The sequence below is a fragment of the Theobroma cacao genome, chromosome 3 (genome assembly GCF_053813885.1).
Source record: "Theobroma cacao isolate CCN51 chromosome 3, ASM5381388v1, whole genome shotgun sequence".
Classification (NCBI taxonomy): Eukaryota; Viridiplantae; Streptophyta; class Magnoliopsida; order Malvales; family Malvaceae; genus Theobroma; species Theobroma cacao.
The window spans coordinates 45,854,182-45,873,342 of record NC_142641.1 but is presented as its reverse complement, the minus strand read 5'-3'; the positions used below and the strand labels follow the sequence as shown (position 1 = coordinate 45,873,342).

The 19,161-nt window shown below is 34.7% G+C and overlaps 2 protein-coding genes and 1 pseudogene across 3 annotated transcripts; all 3 read left to right on the top strand.

Moving 5' to 3' along the window:
* The first annotated feature begins 3,126 nt into the window (after window positions 1-3,126).
* ABCB2 (P-glycoprotein 2) lies at window positions 3,127-9,636 on the top strand. The gene is made up of 12 exons (XM_007040579.3): window positions 3,127-3,552; window positions 3,656-3,710; window positions 3,819-3,994; window positions 4,525-4,725; window positions 4,859-5,118; window positions 5,261-5,801; window positions 6,071-6,450; window positions 7,058-7,476; window positions 7,599-7,840; window positions 7,921-8,168; window positions 8,398-8,810; window positions 8,902-9,636. The coding sequence occupies exons 1-12, from the start codon at window positions 3,286-3,288 to the stop codon at window positions 9,450-9,452; spliced, it is 3,753 nt and encodes a 1,250-aa protein (XP_007040641.3). The 5' UTR covers window positions 3,127-3,285; the 3' UTR covers window positions 9,453-9,636.
* Window positions 9,637-10,970: 1,334 nt separating this feature from the next.
* Window positions 10,971-11,752, top strand: LOC148763878 (transcription factor MYB93 pseudogene; annotated as a pseudogene).
* A 3,475-nt stretch (window positions 11,753-15,227) lies between these two features.
* LOC18606783 (transcription factor MYB39-like) lies at window positions 15,228-16,664 on the top strand. 2 transcript variants are annotated; one of them, XM_088804359.1, is made up of 4 exons: window positions 15,228-15,493; window positions 15,603-15,913; window positions 15,998-16,340; window positions 16,451-16,664. In XM_088804359.1, the coding sequence occupies exons 1-4, from the start codon at window positions 15,228-15,230 to the stop codon at window positions 16,485-16,487; spliced, it is 957 nt and encodes a 318-aa protein (XP_088660485.1). In that variant the 3' UTR covers window positions 16,488-16,664. The 2 variants fall into 2 exon arrangements, with proteins under 2 accessions (XP_088660485.1, XP_017972642.2); XM_018117153.2 differs by having other exon boundaries at window positions 15,603-16,340.
* The last annotated feature ends 2,497 nt before the right edge of the window (window positions 16,665-19,161 follow it).

Here is a 19,161-nt window from a genome sequence, read left to right as displayed (position 1 = left end):
TTAAATTCAAAGATATAACTATATAACACAATTTCACCATCTAATTTGATACATGACAAACAGCATATTCGGGACTACTCATCAAAAGTCATTGAAATCACTATTCCTAATGAATGGTCATATCATAATTTAATTCATTTTTAGATTAAAAAATGATTTATTTCGTATTTTTTAAAAAAATCTTTTCAGATAAAATTAGCCTGAATCAATTTATAAAATTATTTTGGGTTCGGCAGATGTTCAGTCAAAGTGCGTGAAAGGATGTAAAGGGTGCAATTATTCAAGCGAGGATGAAGAAGAATAGGTAAGATGGCATTTAATAACATTGGACTTTGTTTAGCTTTGCGGATTCAGACCCATGCAGCAGCTGACCTCATTAGCCAGCTCTCCACTTCTCAACTGTTTTTTTTAACCTTTCTTCTTAATATTAATATCGGCAATTCATTTTCTTCACGCGGCGGTGCAGTCTCAATATCTCCTTTTTCTTCCCTATATAATTACTCTTCCTACCTCCCATCCCTAATCTGTCCCAAATCAAAATATAAGATATCCAAATTCAATATAATTGAATTTTCCTTTTTTCCTTCTTAAATTTATAATTATCACTGTGTCAATAAATTTAAGTAATAAATATCAATGAAATTAACCTAAATTAATCTCAAATTCAAGCCTTCAAGTCCTGGTGATTACAGATGCATATGCATATTACATTATATTCTTGATCTTGAATTGAAACCTTATTGTAAATGGGTCATATGATCAAAGTGGTATATATTATGAGACCCACAATGAAATTAAATGCGAAAAAAGTGTGTTTTTTCACACAATTGGGTGGATATATATACACATCAAAGTGGTCAATTAGTGTTAATTAGTAAAGGCGGATATATATATATGCACATCAAAATGATCGATTAGTGTTAATTAGTAAAGGAACCCTAGCCAGGGTCTATATGTTGAACCAGATCATAGTTGTATCAAGATTACACACACACACTATATAAATCAATTTTTTAAATTTATTTTTTTTATCTACTCTTTGAAAAACACGTAGGAGAATGCATTAAAAAGTTCATATATGTGTATATATTACTAAAAATTAAATAAAATTTGATGAAGTGAAGTGTTAATAGTTAATAATAGAGAGATTTAAAATTTTGTGATCTTTGATTATATAATTCATACTTAAAAATTATAATTATGATTAACATCTTTCATTGTCAAAATTTTTTTATGGATTTTTTAAAAAGTAAAATTTGTAAAAATAATTTATTGAAAATTTGTTGGTAATATAATTGAAAAATAAAAAATTGATTCCGTTAAAAATTCATTTGTAAAACTATACTACTTTTTTCTGAATTTTTTGATGAGATCGATTTCGTTAAAAAAAAAAAGATAATTTTTTTTAATGAGATATTATTACTTTCCTAAAGAAAAACGAAAACCGTGTTGAAGTAATAACTATATATTTATCATTTTAGTGATACACAATTAATGATTAATTATTCATTAATATATCTTTTAAATATCCAATATATAGTGTTTAGGATCCTTGACCTAACTAACAGGAATTGACAAAGAATATGATGATAGGACCATTTTTGTTCATATTTCTGGCTCGTGAACATACAAACATACAAACGCTTCTGGTTGTGTTTCTGACAAACCAAACACGTGCCTTGTACCTTGTACTTAAAACCCACGAGTACGTTTCTTTTCTTAAATTTCCTTTCGCAGTTTCTTCGGGCAACTGGGTTGTACTCCTATGTCGGGTCCAAGCCTCCGAGATTTTATGTTTTTGATCTACATGGTTTCCCCTAAGGATTGTATATAAATAATTTTCATAGACTCAAATTATAACTTAAATCCTACAAATTCAACTGCCTTATTAACAAAAACCTATTTCAAATCAAAACCCTTAAGAAGTTTATATATATATATATATATAAACTTAATTTGCATATATTTATAATTTACGTTGGATTTATCCCCAAAATTGTTTAGCAAAGTATAAAGGGATATTATTCATAATTAGGTTAAACTCATGAAAAAAATAAAACAAGGAAGAGAAAGCATGCATGAAGCGAGCTTTGTACGTAAAAAATATATAATAATTATACTCTTAAAAATAAAAGAAGAAGACAAAGTTTCGTAAAAAAATATAAAAAAGGAAGTGAACATCTTTAATATAATTTTTTTTTTATAATTAAGGGAGGGAGGATTCGAACTCTGCTCTTTAGATAAGGAGAAGGAAATTTAAACTCTGCTCTGGTACAATATTATTTCAAACTATTGAAAAAAAGAGCAAAAAAAAAAGGACAGTACGTAATAATTAATGTCACAAGTTTAGTTTTCATTACCCAAGTTATTAATAAGAATTGATTTAAATTTTTATATAAATCTTAACAATTTTACTCACATTTAATATAAAACAAAATACAATACCGTAAAAGCAATCAATTTCATTATAAATAATTAAAAATTATGAATACAAACCTTCTACGTCTTATACTTGAACAACAATGTCAAGCATCTCATTAATGCAACGAAGGTGAAAGGCTCAGTTTCCCATCATCAGCATAAATTTTTTTTCCCAACCAGTTCAAATCCCATTCTGTTGCATGCCCCTTTCCTTTCACACAGGCGTATTATGGTTTATTTAACACCAATAGTCCAAGTCTATACATTAACTTGATAGGCATGCATGTCCATCAATTAATGAATAATTAAGTCTTATTTTCTTCTCATGACAGCGGCATGCCAAGGTGTGGGCACTGAATCCTACTAAAAGCAAAGCTCAGATCCAACTAACTCCAAATGCTCAATTTATTTCAGAGAGAGAATATATATAGATAGATAGGTATAGATAGACAGAGAGAGAGAGAGTGAGAGACATATACTTTTTCACCAGCAAAATATCAAAAAAGAGCAATCCCAATTCCCATCACCAATTTCTCAATTCTCAAGAGAATTAAACTCGAGTTCCTTCCGGCTACCTAGCAGCCTGCTTTTATATCTGCTTCCTTCATTAACTTCAACTGTCACACACAAAGCAGGGATCACCTTAACAGATTTTTACAGCTTGTTTTAAGATTGCAATAAAAGGTCCCATCTACTTCACATCCCTCAAATACTTTCCCATATCTCTATCTTCTCTTCTTCACTTCCTCAACCTTTTTCCTATTCATCGTCTGCAACTTCTGATATAGTAACTGTTGTTGTTTTTGGTCCGAACATAAGCGTTCTATTAATACTCTTATTTCCTTGGCCGTATTCCAGGCCAAAATGACACCTCCGTGTTCATTATCCGGTAACCAAGATAGTGAAGGTACGAAGAAGAAGAAAGAAGGATTGAAGCAACACAAAGTCCCATTGTTGAAGCTGTTTTCGTTTGCTGATTTTTACGACTACGTGCTCATGGCTTTGGGATCCCTCGGTGCATGCGTGCATGGTGCTTCCGTGCCTGTTTTCTTCATTTTCTTTGGGAAACTGATAAACATCATAGGAATGGCTTATCTCTTCCCCAAAGAAGCTTCTCACAAAGTTGCAAAGGCATGGGTCACTTTTGTCTTTTTTTTTTTTTTTTGAAAGAACTTATTCTCTTTAAGTCTAACTATAACAGACAAACTAAATCTTTCTTGTATTCTTTTTGCAGTACTCATTGGATTTTGTATATCTCAGCGTGGCTATCTTATTCTCCTCATGGATAGGTAAGGGAAAATATATGTCTCTAACTCAAGTGAAAACCCTTCTTAAACTTCAGTTTCTGATTAGAGATTTGATGATAATTTTCCATAACCTGCATGTAAATATTTCAGAGGTGGCTTGTTGGATGCATACCGGAGAACGACAGGCAGCAAAAATAAGGATGGCATATCTAAAATCTATGCTAAATCAAGATATAAGTTTATTTGACACCGAAGCTTCAACCGGAGAAGTCATATCTGCAATTACAAGTGACATTATTGTTGTTCAAGATGCCCTTTCTGAGAAGGTAAATTTTAATTTTGTTTCCTTCAACTAATTCAAAAATATTAAATGATAATATATTTAAAATTCTGGGAAATTTAAGTGCAAGAACAAAAAGGTTGTGATGTAAAGGGAAATCAAAGTAAAAACCGGTGAGTTTCTGAGCCGACTTCCAAGATAGAAATATAATCTGACGCAGTTTTTATGTTGTCTGCAACCTAACTTTATGGATGCAAATAAATGAAATGAAAGTGGTTGCTAGGTTTGCCTTTATAAATAAATGAATTCGGAAGCTAAAAGCACTTACTAGCATTTATAACTCGGTTGGTTTGTTCGGTGTTTCTACTTATGGTGTTAATGGATTAGCTCAGCTCTTTTGACAGCTGGTGCTCTGCAAAGAAAAAAATATTTGGCTTTTCTTTTTTTTTTTTCTGTTAATCATAAAGACTATAGATTAATTTTTTCAGTTTAAAATGTTGATTCATGAAGGATTTAGGCTTTGTCATGTAATTGTTGGGTTTAATTTGAAATGAAAATGGTGGTGAATGATGCCAGGTGGGGAATTTCATGCATTACATAAGCAGATTTATAGCAGGCTTCAGCATTGGCTTTGCTAGAGTATGGCAAATCAGTCTGGTAACGCTGTCGATAGTTCCATTGATTGCTCTTGCCGGTGGTATTTATGCTTATGTTGCCACTGGTCTTATTGCTAGAGTTCGAAACTCCTATGTCAAGGCTGGTGAAATTGCCGAAGAGGTCAGTTTTTCCAGTCTCCCCATTAGACTCACACAATTGATGTAATGATGTGTAGTCATGTGTTGTTACTTAAAAAAATGATGTTGGAAGGCTTATCTGACAGCCTTGTGCTACTAATATGCGTGACTTTCAGGTGATTGGGAATGTTAGAACTGTCCAAGCATTTGCAGGGGAAGAAAAGGCAGTGAAATCATACAAAGAAGCATTGATGAAAACATACGAGTATGGTAGAAAGGCCGGCTTAACCAAGGGTCTGGGGCTGGGCTCTTTGCATTGTGTGCTCTTTGTTTCCTGGGCATTGCTTGTTTGGTTCACCAGTATAGTTGTTCACAAGCACATTGCAAATGGTGGGGATTCTTTCACTACCATGCTTAATGTTGTCATCTCTGGCCTGTAAGTTTCTTTCTTCGTAAATGAAATATTAGAAAATATTTCAGTTGTATGCTTATGATTGTTATGGCTCTATTCAGCATCTTTTTTTTTATTGGAACTTCAGGAAACATGTACCAGATTACTTGGTTTTGTTCTGTTGCAGGTCATTAGGACAGGCAGCACCAGACATTTCTGCATTTATTCGAGCAAGGGCAGCTGCCTATCCCATATTTGAGATGATAGAGAGGAATACAGTTAGCAAAACCAGCTCCAAAACAGGCTACAAACTAAGCAAAGTGGAGGGCCACATTGAATTCAAGGATGTGTCTTTTAGTTACCCATCTCGGCCTGATGTAGTTATATTCAACAAGTTCTGCCTCAACATTCCTGCAGGCAAGATTGTAGCTCTTGTCGGAGGAAGTGGCTCTGGAAAGAGCACAGTCATTTCATTGATCGAAAGATTTTATGAGCCACTTACAGGGGATATATTGTTGGATGGGAATAATATTAAGGACCTTGACCTCAAGTGGCTTAGACAACAAATTGGTTTGGTTAATCAGGAGCCTGCTCTTTTCGCGACAACCATTAGGGAGAATATTCTATACGGAAAAGATGAAGCTACACTTGATGAGATAATGCGTGCTGCAAAACTTTCAGAGGCCATTGCCTTTATCAATAATCTCCCTGATAGATTTGAAACTCAGGTGCTCACTTACCATCGTTAGCCACTTTAAGATGAGTTTAGTTAGAAGCAATTCCTATGATTGGCATTCTTTTTTGTATTAGCAAGTACTACCAATTCACTTCTCTGAGCAATCACTTTAGGGTGACACATGCAAACAGATTCCATAGCTAGGTCTAATATTTAATTTCAATTTCTTTGAACAAGCAATTTACTAAGAATTAAAAGGAAATGGAAAGTATTGCTGCTGGATTTTCTATAAAGATAGAGGTGTTTGGTGTGGATTTGCAGGTTGGTGAAAGAGGAATACAACTATCGGGTGGACAGAAGCAAAGAATTGCAATATCTCGGGCAATAGTGAAAAATCCATCTATTCTTTTACTTGATGAAGCAACAAGTGCCCTTGATGCAGAATCTGAGAAGAGTGTGCAGGAGGCACTCGATCGTGTGATGGTGGGACGAACCACAGTTGTGGTAGCTCATCGCCTTTCTACAATTAGGAATGCAGATGTGATAGCTGTTGTTCAAAATGGGACGATTGTAGAAACTGGCAGCCATGAAGAGCTTATTTCAAACCCTTACAGTGCCTATTCTTCACTCGTTCAGCTTCAAGAGACAGCGCCTTTGCAACGCTACCCCTCACAAGGTCCTACTTTGAGTAGGCCACTCAGGTATGTCAACATTGAGGAATGTTTTTTACACACGGGAAGGCACTAATATGTGTTTAATTGGATCATGTGAAGTTATTGTCCTCTCAAATTGTGGTAAAATGGTTTAGTGAAAGCTTTCTAAAAGGAAAGGGGAATGGCATGGTTGCATCATGAGATTATTAATATTAGGACCATTTGACAAAACATTTTGGTGCTATGATGTATTGAGTCATACATCCATAGCCATAGTGGAATCAGGGGTTTCTTTGTTAAATTCTCATATGTCTTCAGCTTCAGGGGCATTTTCTTGCAACCACATCCAATTTATCTAATTTATGGCAATAATGCTACATCTAACATAAAGGAAGACTAATCTTACATTTGTAAATACTAACTTACTGAATGTTTCATCTTGCTTGTCATAGAGATTCCTTTCTCTGAACTAGCAATGTTCAGAATGGACATATGCTTCTTACTTCCTATCAGTAATATAGTATCTCCTTGAGTTAAAGTTCATAAGCGAGTTAATTTGCATCAGGCATTCTATCATGTTTCTTGTATGTAATTCTACTGAAGAATTCATTAATCAGAAATTTCCTTCTTTTTTTTTCATTAACTTCTTTTTCAGCTTGAGTTATTCACGAGAATTATCCCGAACAAGGACGAGCTTTGGTGCAAGTTTTCGTTCTGAAAAGGACTCAGTACTTAGTCGTGCTGGTGCTGATGCAATAGATACTGGGAAGGCAGCATATGTTTCGCCAGGTAGACTGTACTCTATGGTTGGACCTGACTGGTATTATGGGGTCTTTGGCACCATTGCTGCATTAATTGCTGGAGTTCAGATGCCTCTATTTGCTCTTGGGGTTTCTCAAGCTCTTGTAGCCTATTACATGGACTGGGATACAACATGCCATGAAGTCAAGAAGATTGCCATCCTGTTTTCTTGTGCTGCAGTTATAACTGTCATCGTTCATGCCATTGAGCACTTATGTTTTGGAATCATGGGAGAGCGACTCACTCTTCGTGTGCGTGAAGGGATGTTTTCTGGTAATATGTGATCTAATCATAGCAATCATTTGACACTGTTGGGCCTTCTCTTTTTCTAACACCTGGAAAATGGTACAGTGCTGTTTCAATTTTTAATCTTGTCTTATGACTTCAATCTGCAGCCATTTTGAAGAATGAGATCGGATGGTTTGACGACCTAAACAATGCAAGTTCCATGCTTGCGTCTCATCTAGAGACTGATGCAACTTTTTTAAAAGGTGTAGTTGTTGATCGATCAGCAATCCTCATTCAGAATGTAGGTTTGCTGGTAGCTTCCTTTATCATTGCATTCATCTTAAACTGGAGAATCACACTTGTTGTCTTGGCCACCTATCCATTGATCATAAGTGGTCACATTAGCGAGGTTTGCACCCTTCCCAACATTACTTTATATAAACACAAAACTTTAATTTGGAGTGTAGTGATATCCTTCCTATCATTCAGAAACTATTCATGCAAGGGTATGGAGGTAACTTGAGCAAAGCATATCTAAAAGCAAATATGCTTGCTGCTGAGGCTGTCAGTAATATTCGAACTGTTGCTGCATTTTGTGCTGAGGAGAAGATCCTTGATCTTTATGCCCGTGAGCTGGTTGAGCCTTCAAAGCGTTCATTTAATCGTGGTCAAATTGCAGGAATATTCTATGGCATTTCCCAGTTCTTCATCTTCTCATCTTATGGCCTTGCCTTATGGTATGAAAGTTTTGCTCTATAATGCCCTTTTCCTCAGCATATTTACAGTCTTTGAGCATCTAGCTTGTTTGGTATCTGGCATTGCAATAATTAATATATTGCTGCAGAGGAATCACTGTCCAAAACTATCTATAGCAATGTCATTGTTTTATTAGCTTATTAGTTTAAGTTAACTTAGTTCAAGAGGAGGGAGTGAATTGCAGTGCTCAGACCTGTTAGTTTTGTGCAGGTATGGTTCTGTTTTAATGGGGAAAGAGCTAGCAAGCTTTAAATCTGTCATGAAATCATTCATGGTTTTGATTGTAACGGCATTAGCCATGGGAGAAACTTTGGCATTGGTCCCAGATCTTTTAAAAGGGAACCAAATGGTGGCATCTGTGTTTGAGATTATGGACCGGAAGACGCAGGTTGCTGGGGATGTTGGAGAAGAACTAACAAATGTAGAAGGTACAATTGAACTAAGAGGTGTTCACTTTAGTTATCCATCAAGGCCAGATGTAGTAATTTTCAAGGATTTCGATCTAAAAGTACGTTCAGGCAAGAGTATGGCACTAGTGGGGCAAAGCGGATCTGGTAAGAGCTCTGTTCTTGCTCTTATACTTCGATTCTATGATCCAACAGCTGGGAGGGTGATGATTGACGGTAAGTTTTCTCAGAAGATCTCTCTCTGGTATTCTTTTAGTTGACTCTATGGTTTCTCAAGAAACTTGGGCCTTTTGTCAAATCCTTGCAGGCAGAGACATCAGGAAACTAAAGCTGAAATCTCTTCGGAAACACATTGGCCTAGTTCAACAAGAACCGGCTCTTTTCGCTACATCTATCTACGAAAACATCCTCTATGGCAGAGAAGGAGCTTCAGAATCAGAAGTAATTGAAGCAGCTAAGCTTGCTAATGCACATGGTTTCATAAGCTCCCTCCCTGAGGGTTACTCAACGAAAGTTGGTGAACGAGGAGTGCAACTCTCTGGCGGGCAGAAACAAAGAGTAGCCATTGCTCGAGCTGTCCTGAAGAACCCCGAAATCTTGCTACTCGATGAAGCCACCAGTGCTCTGGACGTGGAGTCAGAGCGTGTGGTGCAACAAGCTCTAGACAGATTGATGAGGAACCGGACGACAGTCATGGTGGCACATAGGCTGTCAACTATTAAAAATGCAGACCAAATATCAGTTATACAAGAAGGAAAAATAATAGAGCAAGGGACTCATTCTACTCTCATAGAAAACAAAGATGGACCATATTTTAAGTTAATCAACCTTCAGCAGCAGCAGCAGCTGGAACAATAGTGTCAAATGTCAATAAGACAGTAACTACAGGAACAAACAGATTACCCAAACAATTTATGCAGGTGCTTTGTTTCATATTTTACCTAAATCTATTTTTTTCTCACTAAATGTGAATTTATCTTTATTACCAGCCATTGTTTCCCTATGAAGAAAATAATGATACATATCAGAGAATGCTATACAAGTGGCTTTTTTTATACCATTAATTCATGGTTACTATGGATATAACCTCTGTTGGTTTTGGAGAAAACAGAGGAAAAGCAAAGAGAATTTGAATTTTTTTTTCTGTCATGTGAGGCGAACAAAATCTCCAACCAAACCTTGTTACAGAGTTCTATCATTTATGGAAATGGTACCCTAATTGTATTAAACTCTTGTTCTTGGTAAAGTTATTGTATGCAAAAGCTGTCCAATGGGGCAGCTGCTTTCATTCAATCGAAGGTCGAAAGTTGAAACAGAGGCATCTGGTCAATTTCGTATTCTTTATTATTCATGTTTGAATGCTTTTTCTGGCACGTCGAGGGTTGTATTATTCTTTTAGAAAATATATTAACAGCTAGTTGAGAGAGGATTGTTGTTTTCTTCTCGTCGTTCCTCAGCCAAAGAACCCAAGTTTGATAAGGAACACCAACCCCAAACCCTTCTATAAAATTCTAGTTTTGGTATACCCGTAACTTTACCAGTAACTTTTTTCTATATATATATATATATATATTATACAATCTGTACAATTACCATCGTGCACGAAAATTTGCAGTGCTTTCAAATTTAAGGAGCTATGAATAAGTCTTCTTCTGACTTGGTTGTTTGGTTATAATTATGAAATCTCATATCAGCTAATTTGTGTGTATCTTGATGTTTTGAAGTCTGGGTTTTAGTTGAACATGAGAAAAAGGCAGACAACAGTATACAGGAAGTAGTTTCTCCTTGCAAGGCAAGAACTGTTTGCTGTTATTTATAAGCATAGTAATGGATGGATATGGTATCAAATTTTATCCTTTCAGGTCGACCTTTAATGGAAATTCAAAGCTTGTGATAAAAACTTAAGGAGAAGACAATATTATGTCGGCATTTAAAAAAAAATGAAAGAGACTGCTAAGCCGAATATTGGCAAATATAGGCAAGAGCAGCTTAAGATCTCGACGGCTTCTTTTGGAATTGTACCTTCAAAATTCAGACCATGTTAATGTTTGATCAGACACAGACAAAATTGCTTACTGATAAGATGATGACACAGATATTAAGATTATAAAAATGGGTTTTGAGAATTAAGGAAGCAGCCTATAGAACTAAATTAAAATCCATTACTTTTTATTGGAAATAATTTGATATTTGTCTTTCGATTGGCATAAGGTTTTGACCTTCCAGGTTACTCTCCCAGTTTTTGTCTTGCTTTAGGGAAACTGATTTCCCTCTACAAAACCGGCCGCATGTTTCATAAAGATATCCAAAATTAATCCTATCCATTTCCTGCCTTAAAAAAATTAGATACTTTTAACTTCCCTGGCAGCATAAAATATGGTTATACCTCCATGTTGCCAGGACGCCAATCTGAAGAAGGGGCCCTGGACTGGGGAAGAGGATCAGAAGCTAGTTGATTACATCAATAAACATGCATGGACAGCTCTTCCAAAGCTTGCAGGCTTGAACAGATGTGGAAAGAGTTGCGGGCTCAGATGGACAAATTATTTGAGGCCCGATATAAAGAGAGGAAAATTCTCTGATGAAGAGGAGAGTATTATCGTCGGAAACAAGAATGTTCTGCTCGTCCCTATTTTTCTCCGAAGTTATGGTAGGTATCTTTGAATCTGCATTGGTTTAAATTGTTTACCTCTTTCTGCAGGCGGTCAAGGATTGCTACTTATCTTCCACTACGAACAGATAATGAAATCAAGAATTATTGGAATTCCCACATAAAGAAGAAGCTACTTAACATGGGAATTGATCCCAAAACCCACAAGCCAAGAACCGATCATATTTTAAATATTTCTCAGTTGATTTGTGCTGCCCAATTAGGAAATCTAATGAATCCTTGGGACACTGCCTTTAAACTACAGGATGATGCTGCTCAACTAGCCAAAACCCAACTACTGCAAAATCCGCTGCAAGCAAATGCTGGTTTCTTGGGGTCTCAATATGTTTACCCACTGGTAAATGGGAGAAGCACCCTATCTGGCAAGGAATCCACCCGAACACAGAAAACTCAGAGCTCTGGTTCGATTTCTCAGACACCGAGTAACTACCAGGCAGTTGACAATGTTGAAGCTAATACTTGCATGCAACCTGCAGTAGCAGTTTAACACTTGTCTAAACTCAACCGAAGTCCTTACCAGCTATTACTCCTCTCAGCTCATGTTTTTACGTGTTGTTATGCATGCGTAGTTCTTAATGCATTTTAACACTTGTCTTATGCTTGTGACCAAGTGTTGTAGGCTATTATCCACGTATGTAACTATTGTACTTAAATGTCTTTAGTAACCAGTAATGAATTGGATGAACTTTAGTTCCTTGCTAAGCATTTTAGTTCATCCCTGTTTTTCCTTGCCTGTAACAGAGGCTGCATCATGCAGCCATATCCCGATTTCTTCCAAATCACAACACACAATTCATGGGCATTTTTGGATTTAGCAAAATCTTGATATGAATGGCATGAGCTTGAGCTATAATATTCAAACAGAAAATACACTTCCTGCATTGGTTTCAGGATCTCCTGAGACTTCCACCAATAATCAAATCAAAATCAACAACAACAGGAATCACGTCTCAACCGTGTCAACAGACTCGTCTGCATGCGAGGCTTGGGAGAAGCTATCGGATGGTGAAAACAGCGGCTTCGACTGGAAAGATACTCTACAGTAGCTCTTCCACTTAATTTGTTCATTGAGGAAGCTTGATTAAGCTACCTACCTGCATAAGCACAATATCAAAAAAAAAAAAAAAAAGGAAAAAGAAAAAATCCTCAAACAATTCCAAATTCTCATTTAAGCCCCTATTTTTTATTTGGTGCAATTAAGTCCTGATACTACTATTTGATCCACTTAGCCCAAATTTAAATGGCTAAATGGTTTGTTAAAGATTTATTTTATATAAATTAAAATATTTAAGACAATGATATACAGCTAGAATTGAAATTCCTGCTTGTTTCCTCACATTGCTTACAGTGGATATGAACATAACATTTTCTTTATAGTATACTATTGCAACAAGTAAATTAGCTGAATCGGCCCAAGACACCCATCTTTCTTAAATTTAATGTTTTAGGATATTTTATTGAATAATTAGAAATAATTTTTTTTTTTAAAAAAAAGAAAAATAAGGGTATTCTTTTTTTTTTTTTTCTTTTTGGATAATTGAAATTTTATTTCAGACCAACAAATCTGCAACAAGAAATCAAGATGGGGGCAAGCCACCAAAAATTAACCAGCTAAAATGGATTGGCTTATACCCCAATTCATGCAAAGTTCTTTGTTAATATGCTTAGTGGCTACATTTAAAACAAAAGTAAATCTAGCTTGAACATCTTTGTAAAGGGTATTCTTTTTTTCCCATTATTTTGTTCTTAAATACTCTATTCCTGATGCTAACATGTGGATCTTTGTTAATTTTATTTTAATTTAAATTTTCTAGATGAGAGTTGACTGTTGTTTTCTTCTTGTCGCATAATCAAATCCAAGGTACTCGTACAAAGAATCCAATAGATATGTATACACTTCTTATTGCTGATCATTTTACTTATTTTACTATCATTTTCACTCAAATTATCTCAAAGAACATGCTAGCTTCTCAATAAAGACAATGAGGAAAGAAATTGAGGAGCTAAATAGTAAATTATCTTGTTTTAGCTTTGGGGTAATGGTATTGTGTTTCCACTTTACAAATTGCTTTATGGTTGGTAGATGTTTGGTTTTGCCTAGAAATTGAAGGTTTTTTTGACCAGGTAATAGTAATAGCAATTAGCAAGTGAAAATTAACACATGATAGCTGAGGTCATTTAACAAAACTCTAAACTTAATTTCTAGAAGTCAAATGTCAAACCTCTAGATCATCGTATGCTTGATTCAAAGATTTGGTATTTATTGTCATCAGCGACAATGCCAAGGAATTTTTTTTTTAATTGAGAAAAGAAAAATTGAAACTCTACTCTTTAGATAAGAGATCATGCACCAACTAATAAACCAAATGCTCGGATATAATGCTAGAAAATTTCTAATTGTTTATTTGTTGCCTAGTTTAGTATAAAACAAAACCCTAAATCCTAAAAAACTAAAACAAGTGTCAGACTATAGAGAGGTTTGTGCATGAGATTCATTTTATATAAGATAAGATCACAAGAAATTCATACCATCCTTACTCAATTTAATTACTAGTCAATTTTACAATATTAAATTATTAAATATTAATATATTTCCTCTTGATTTACGTATTTTGAATATTTTTTTATTGAAAAGTCAAGGTTCTTTATATTAATGAAAAAACAGAATAATTTACAAATAAATTAAGTAATTGTGAAAGCTTACCATTTTCATTAACCAATTGAACACTAATAAGAGATCATGTTAACGGAAAACTCCATCCTTAAGTCTATCGGTTCATTGAAGGCTTGACGAGAATATTAAGAATTTTACGAATTTGAATTTAAATGAAATTCAAAGTTTTTGTCAAAACTTGAGAGAAGAGAAAAGAGAAGCATTTTAGGCCTTAAAATACTATTTATGAGGCTGCTTTGTCAATTGGGTTGATCAGCCAAGAAATTGCAAATATTGCAAGAGCAGTTGGAGACTACCGCACTTTATTTGGATTGCAACTTAAGCACATCGAATTTTCGCAGAACTAACAATTCAGACATATAAATACAACAATAAAGCGCCAAAATTGCTAACAGCTATGATCGGAGGAAATGGTTTGAATGATAAAAGGGAAAAGACTGTGCTTAACTAGAATACTGGGCAAGAGCTGTTGTTGCTGGTATGAGGGAAGCAAGATATTATAATATGGTTTTGTATAATAAAAGGACGGTTGCTTGGAATAGTTGTTAAGCAATGGTATTGCTGGATCAAACAGTACCATTCCTGAAATGGCTGATTTGGAGATCATTCTCAAGGCCATAAGATACAATCAAGGAATGATATATTACAAACATACTTACACATGCATGCATATCCTAGAGATTAATTCAAACCAACTCCTGTTTACCATTTAGGTTGAGAATTCTAATTACAATTATATTAGAATATTTTATTAAAATGATTCAATAATTGAATCTTTGGTACAAAACGTATTGGATTTTATAATTAAAATTTTAAAGAAAAATACGTGATATATCTATATACTTAATTCAACAATTCTTCTTTACTTTCATTCGAATTACAAAAAATACTTAAAAATTCTTCTTTTATACCCTCTAAATCACAAGTGTTTGAGCTTATTCTAATCTTCGGCTCCACAGTCTACAATCATTCAACTAGATTTCCTTCTATTTAATTACACTACCTAATCCTGATTTTTGGATCCTTAAATTTCTGAACTTCCAGGTTACTTCTTAATCGGTTTCTTGCTTTAGGAGACCTTGGAATATCATAATTCAAAAAGTATATATGATTATGACATCATTGGTTTGAATTAGATAGTCCATGCAACTATAAAACCATGTGTATGTCAGTCTCACCAAAATATCAAAAACGGATTCTATTCCTTAACTTGTCAAGTTAAGAAGTTTCTGCCAATATCTAGTATCTGGTTCTTCTCTGCTGGTTTTATTAGTTTCGTATCAGCAACATGGGAAGGTCTCCTTGCTGTAGTGATGAAGCCAATCTGAAGAAGGGCCCATGGACTCCAGAGGAGGATCAGAAGTTGGTTGATTGCATTAACAAACATGGCCATGGAAGTTGGAGAACTCTTCCAAAGCATGCGGGCTTGAATAGATGTGGAAAGAGTTGCAGACTAAGGTGGGCAAATTATCTGAGGCCTGACATCAAGAGAGGGAAATTCTCGGAAGAAGAAGAGAGAATTATCATTAACCTTCATTCGGTTCTTGGAAACAAGTATATATTCTTCTCATGCTTAATTTTTCTCAGAAAATCTGATACATTTTTTCATTTGTGTAAGGTTAATTAAAAAGGGTCTTAAAGCTTTGATTTGAACTTTATACAGGTGGTCGAAGATTGCTACTCATCTTCCAGGACGAACAGATAATGAGATCAAGAATTTTTGGAATACCCACATCAGGAAGAAGCTTCTTAACATGGGACTCGATCCAAACACCCACAAGTCAAGAACTGATATCAATCATCTTTTTAACCTGTCTCAGTTGCTTTGTGCAGCACAATTAGGCAACTTGATGAATCCCTGGGACAGTACTGCTTTTAAAGTACAGGCTGATGCTGCTGAACTAGCTAAAATCCAGCTATTGCAAAACCTAATGCAAATCCTGAATACCAAAAAACTCTCAAATGTTAGGGCTGGTTTAATAGGGTCCCAAAATTCTTACCCATTTGAAGGAGTCGGACTGGTAAACGGGACAAGCTCCGTATATGCCAACGAAACAGCCTCAATTCCTCAGAATTTTCAAAGCGCTGGCTCAATGACTCAAACATCAAGTGATTACCAGCAGGGTGTTGACAACTCATGGGCATGTTTTGAAGGTGAATTCAAGTATGAAAGCCGAGATATGACTGACAAGTGCTTGAGCAGCTCCTGTGATTTTCAAACAGAAAATTCACTTTCTGCATTGGTTTCGGAATCTTCCGAGATTGCTTCCATGAACCAAATGGAACACAAGACCAACGCCAATCACTGCTCAACCATCTCAGCAGACACTTCTATCTTCCAGGCTTGGGAGAAGCTAATGGATGATGAAACTGGTGACTCCTACTGGAAAGATATTCTAGAGTAGGTCTTTCTTTTCGTATGCTTGCTTTCATTGCTTTATTATTCCGTGCATATATATCATGTATCTAGACATTCAACACTGATATGGTTTACTTGTTTATTTTTTGCAGTTTGACATCGTCATCATCATCACCCATAGAATGGTAGAACACCATTTATAAAGACGTATTAAACATACAACAGCAACCAGAAAAAGAAGACAAATATTAATTTCATTCGATTTTCTTTCCCTTTTAGCAGATTTCTTTATTTACGTTATTCATTCGGGGAAGCTTGATTTAGCCTACCTGTGTATAAAGACACTTCAAATACCTGTAAACCATTATCTCTGTCTTCTTTTTTTTTTTTTTGAATTATTAATAAATGACTGCAAATTTCTTCCTATGTTTCCACTGGATATTATTCATATGACCTTCGAAAAGCAATCCAAAGCCGATGAGTTTCCCACGGTTAATTAATTATAGTTAATATGCATCCTAATCAAGGATTTTTAATTTATGGAGTGCATGTACGCGGAGCAGTTGGAGTAAATTCAAGGCTAACAATTAAATAAATTTGTTAATTACTGTTTCTCACGTTAATTAAATACTTTGCAAGCTTGATTGATAAATTAAGCTAGGGATTAAATTCTTTGATATCGAATCAAGCGGTCAGGGGCCAAAGGGTAAATTAAATTAAGGAGCAGTAGAAAGATTCCGGGCAGGAATGGAGGCCATCACTGACATAATTTTCTTAATAAATTAAAGTTTAGTAAATGATATAAATTATTTTCATTGTCTATAATAATAGTAATCCTCAAAACCACAAATTCAATTGAAATCACATGCAAATTGCGAATAGCCACCAACTCTTTTTCTTCTATTAATTCCCCTATATATTTTTATCTGCAAAAGAATTCGCTTGCTAAAAACTTGTTTGATCTGAATCTCATGTGGAAATATTCATCACCTGCTTTTGGATTGATGACTTTGTTAACAATAATAGTACGTTGGTGCATTTGGTTTATTGATTGGTGCATGATCCTAATTACCTTTTATTAAAAGCTTCATATTTTATAGTTTTATGGTTTGTTTAACAAAGTATTTTTAAGTTCGATTTGTTTTGTTTTAGATTCATTAATTAGGATTCTTCATGTATATATAAGATTATAAATAATAATATTCTATTCTTATTTGATGTTTCATTTAGCATCTCATTTGGTATCTCTTCCATAATTTTAAAATATATTCTGTTGTTAGGATTTAAGATTCGAAACTTAAGATTTAGGGTTTAAAATTGAATACATAACATAAAATTATGGAAAAAAAAAACGAGAGATTTTTATTCATGATTTATTCTTATAGGAAAATGAATTTTGGCATCTTCTAATTATGCAGCAGTTTCCAATTAGCACTTTTGGCGATGGGTCAGTAACATTACAACTTACAACAACTTAGTTTTTCCTTTGTTTCTGCTACGTTCAAATGCATGCCATACGTGAACGAAGAAGCATACGCCGCTGCCTAGCAAATTCCTGCCTTGTTCCTTACAATCTTCTTCAAACTAAAAAAGATGACCCTTTTTTTATGTTATACCGTTGGCAACAATATTCACAAACCGCCATGAAAATCGAAATAAGCCAAAACCCAAGATAGCTTTTCACAGCACTTCAAGGATGTTTGTTCCAAACGGAAGAAATTAAAATACACCATGAGGTTTTTTATCCCAGTCTAAAGAGACAGCATGTGGACCTTCGTTTTTTTTTTAATTTGTTAATAATTTCTAGTTGTGAGTTGACTGTTGTTTTCTCCTTGTCGTTTAATCATTGCAGTCCAAGGTCCTCTCTGTTTGATGAATCCAAGTTTGAAAAGAAACAATTTATTTGTATATTCCTAAGCATTTTACTATCATTTTCACATTATTTTCCCATCTCACAGACTTGTCAAAGAAGGATATGAGGTAAGGAAGGTTGAAAAAGTTTCCCCAGCAGATCCTACTGTCCAAAACTCCAAATCTTCTCATTGATCCTGGGTGGTTTGATTTAGATTATAACTTTTGATTTGTATAAAACACCCAGATCTAACCATAAGTCAAAACTTGTTGAGATAATGAAGGCAATGTCAAACGAACAAAGTAAGCAGCATATGCTGCAATTGAGAATTTTGTTTTTGCTCATGGATTATGGTATGCCTTTTGTAGAACTAGAAGATTAATACATTTTTTTTCTTTTACGTGTTTACTTTGCAGAGTAAAAATTGCTAGCTAAAGCTGTCTGCAGCACTTCAAAAAATTAATGTTGAGTATAAATTAATACCATATCACATGAAACAAACTTATTTCTCCAGTTTTTTTTTTCCCTTAAACAGGTGATTGAAGAGCTTAACACATTCATTGGGGGCAGATTATCTATAGATTTTCAGGGGTTGGTAAATGTTTGGTTTTGAAGTTAGAAATCGATGTAATTTGACCCGTTAATCTATAGCAAGTAAATTCAGTAGAAACATAATAGCTGAGCTCATTCCCTGGAAATGCAGAAGTTGGCATATAATTTCCACAGAGCTTAAAGAAAGACTTCTAAACAAGGACAAAGAGCTTAAGCTGAATTTCTCAAGTCAAATGTGAAACCCTCTAATCTATATTTGATTATCTGATTCAAACTCAATTAGTTTAATAAATCTTGCGGAGTCATCACTCATATACCCTCCTTTCATCTTTCTGATAACTAAATTTAACTGTTTTCAGTGGTCATCTTGCTTTTTATGCATGTTGAATTTGAATCAAATTCAAAGTTCTGTGGGGTGAAACTTAAGAGAAAGGAGAATCCCAGGCTGGCATTTAATTA

What these genes read in the sequence shown, in the direction of transcription:
- ABCB2 (XM_007040579.3), top strand. Translation starts at nt 3,286, where the DNA reads ATGACACCTCCGTGTTCATTATCCGGTAACCAAGATAGTGAAGGTACG. An exon ending in CTGATAGATTTGAAACTCAG is followed by an intron (nt 5,802 to 6,070) that starts GTGCTCACTTAC and finishes GTGGATTTGCAG; the next exon opens with GTTGGTGAAAGAGGAATACA. An exon ending in TAAGTGGTCACATTAGCGAG is followed by an intron (nt 7,841 to 7,920) that starts GTTTGCACCCTT and finishes CCTATCATTCAG; the next exon opens with AAACTATTCATGCAAGGGTA.
- LOC18606783 (XM_018117153.2), top strand. Translation starts at nt 15,228, where the DNA reads ATGGGAAGGTCTCCTTGCTGTAGTGATGAAGCCAATCTGAAGAAGGGC. An exon ending in CATTCGGTTCTTGGAAACAA is followed by an intron (nt 15,494 to 15,602) that starts GTATATATTCTT and finishes AACTTTATACAG; the next exon opens with GTGGTCGAAGATTGCTACTC. An exon ending in TACTGGAAAGATATTCTAGA is followed by an intron (nt 16,341 to 16,450) that starts GTAGGTCTTTCT and finishes TATTTTTTGCAG; the next exon opens with TTTGACATCGTCATCATCAT.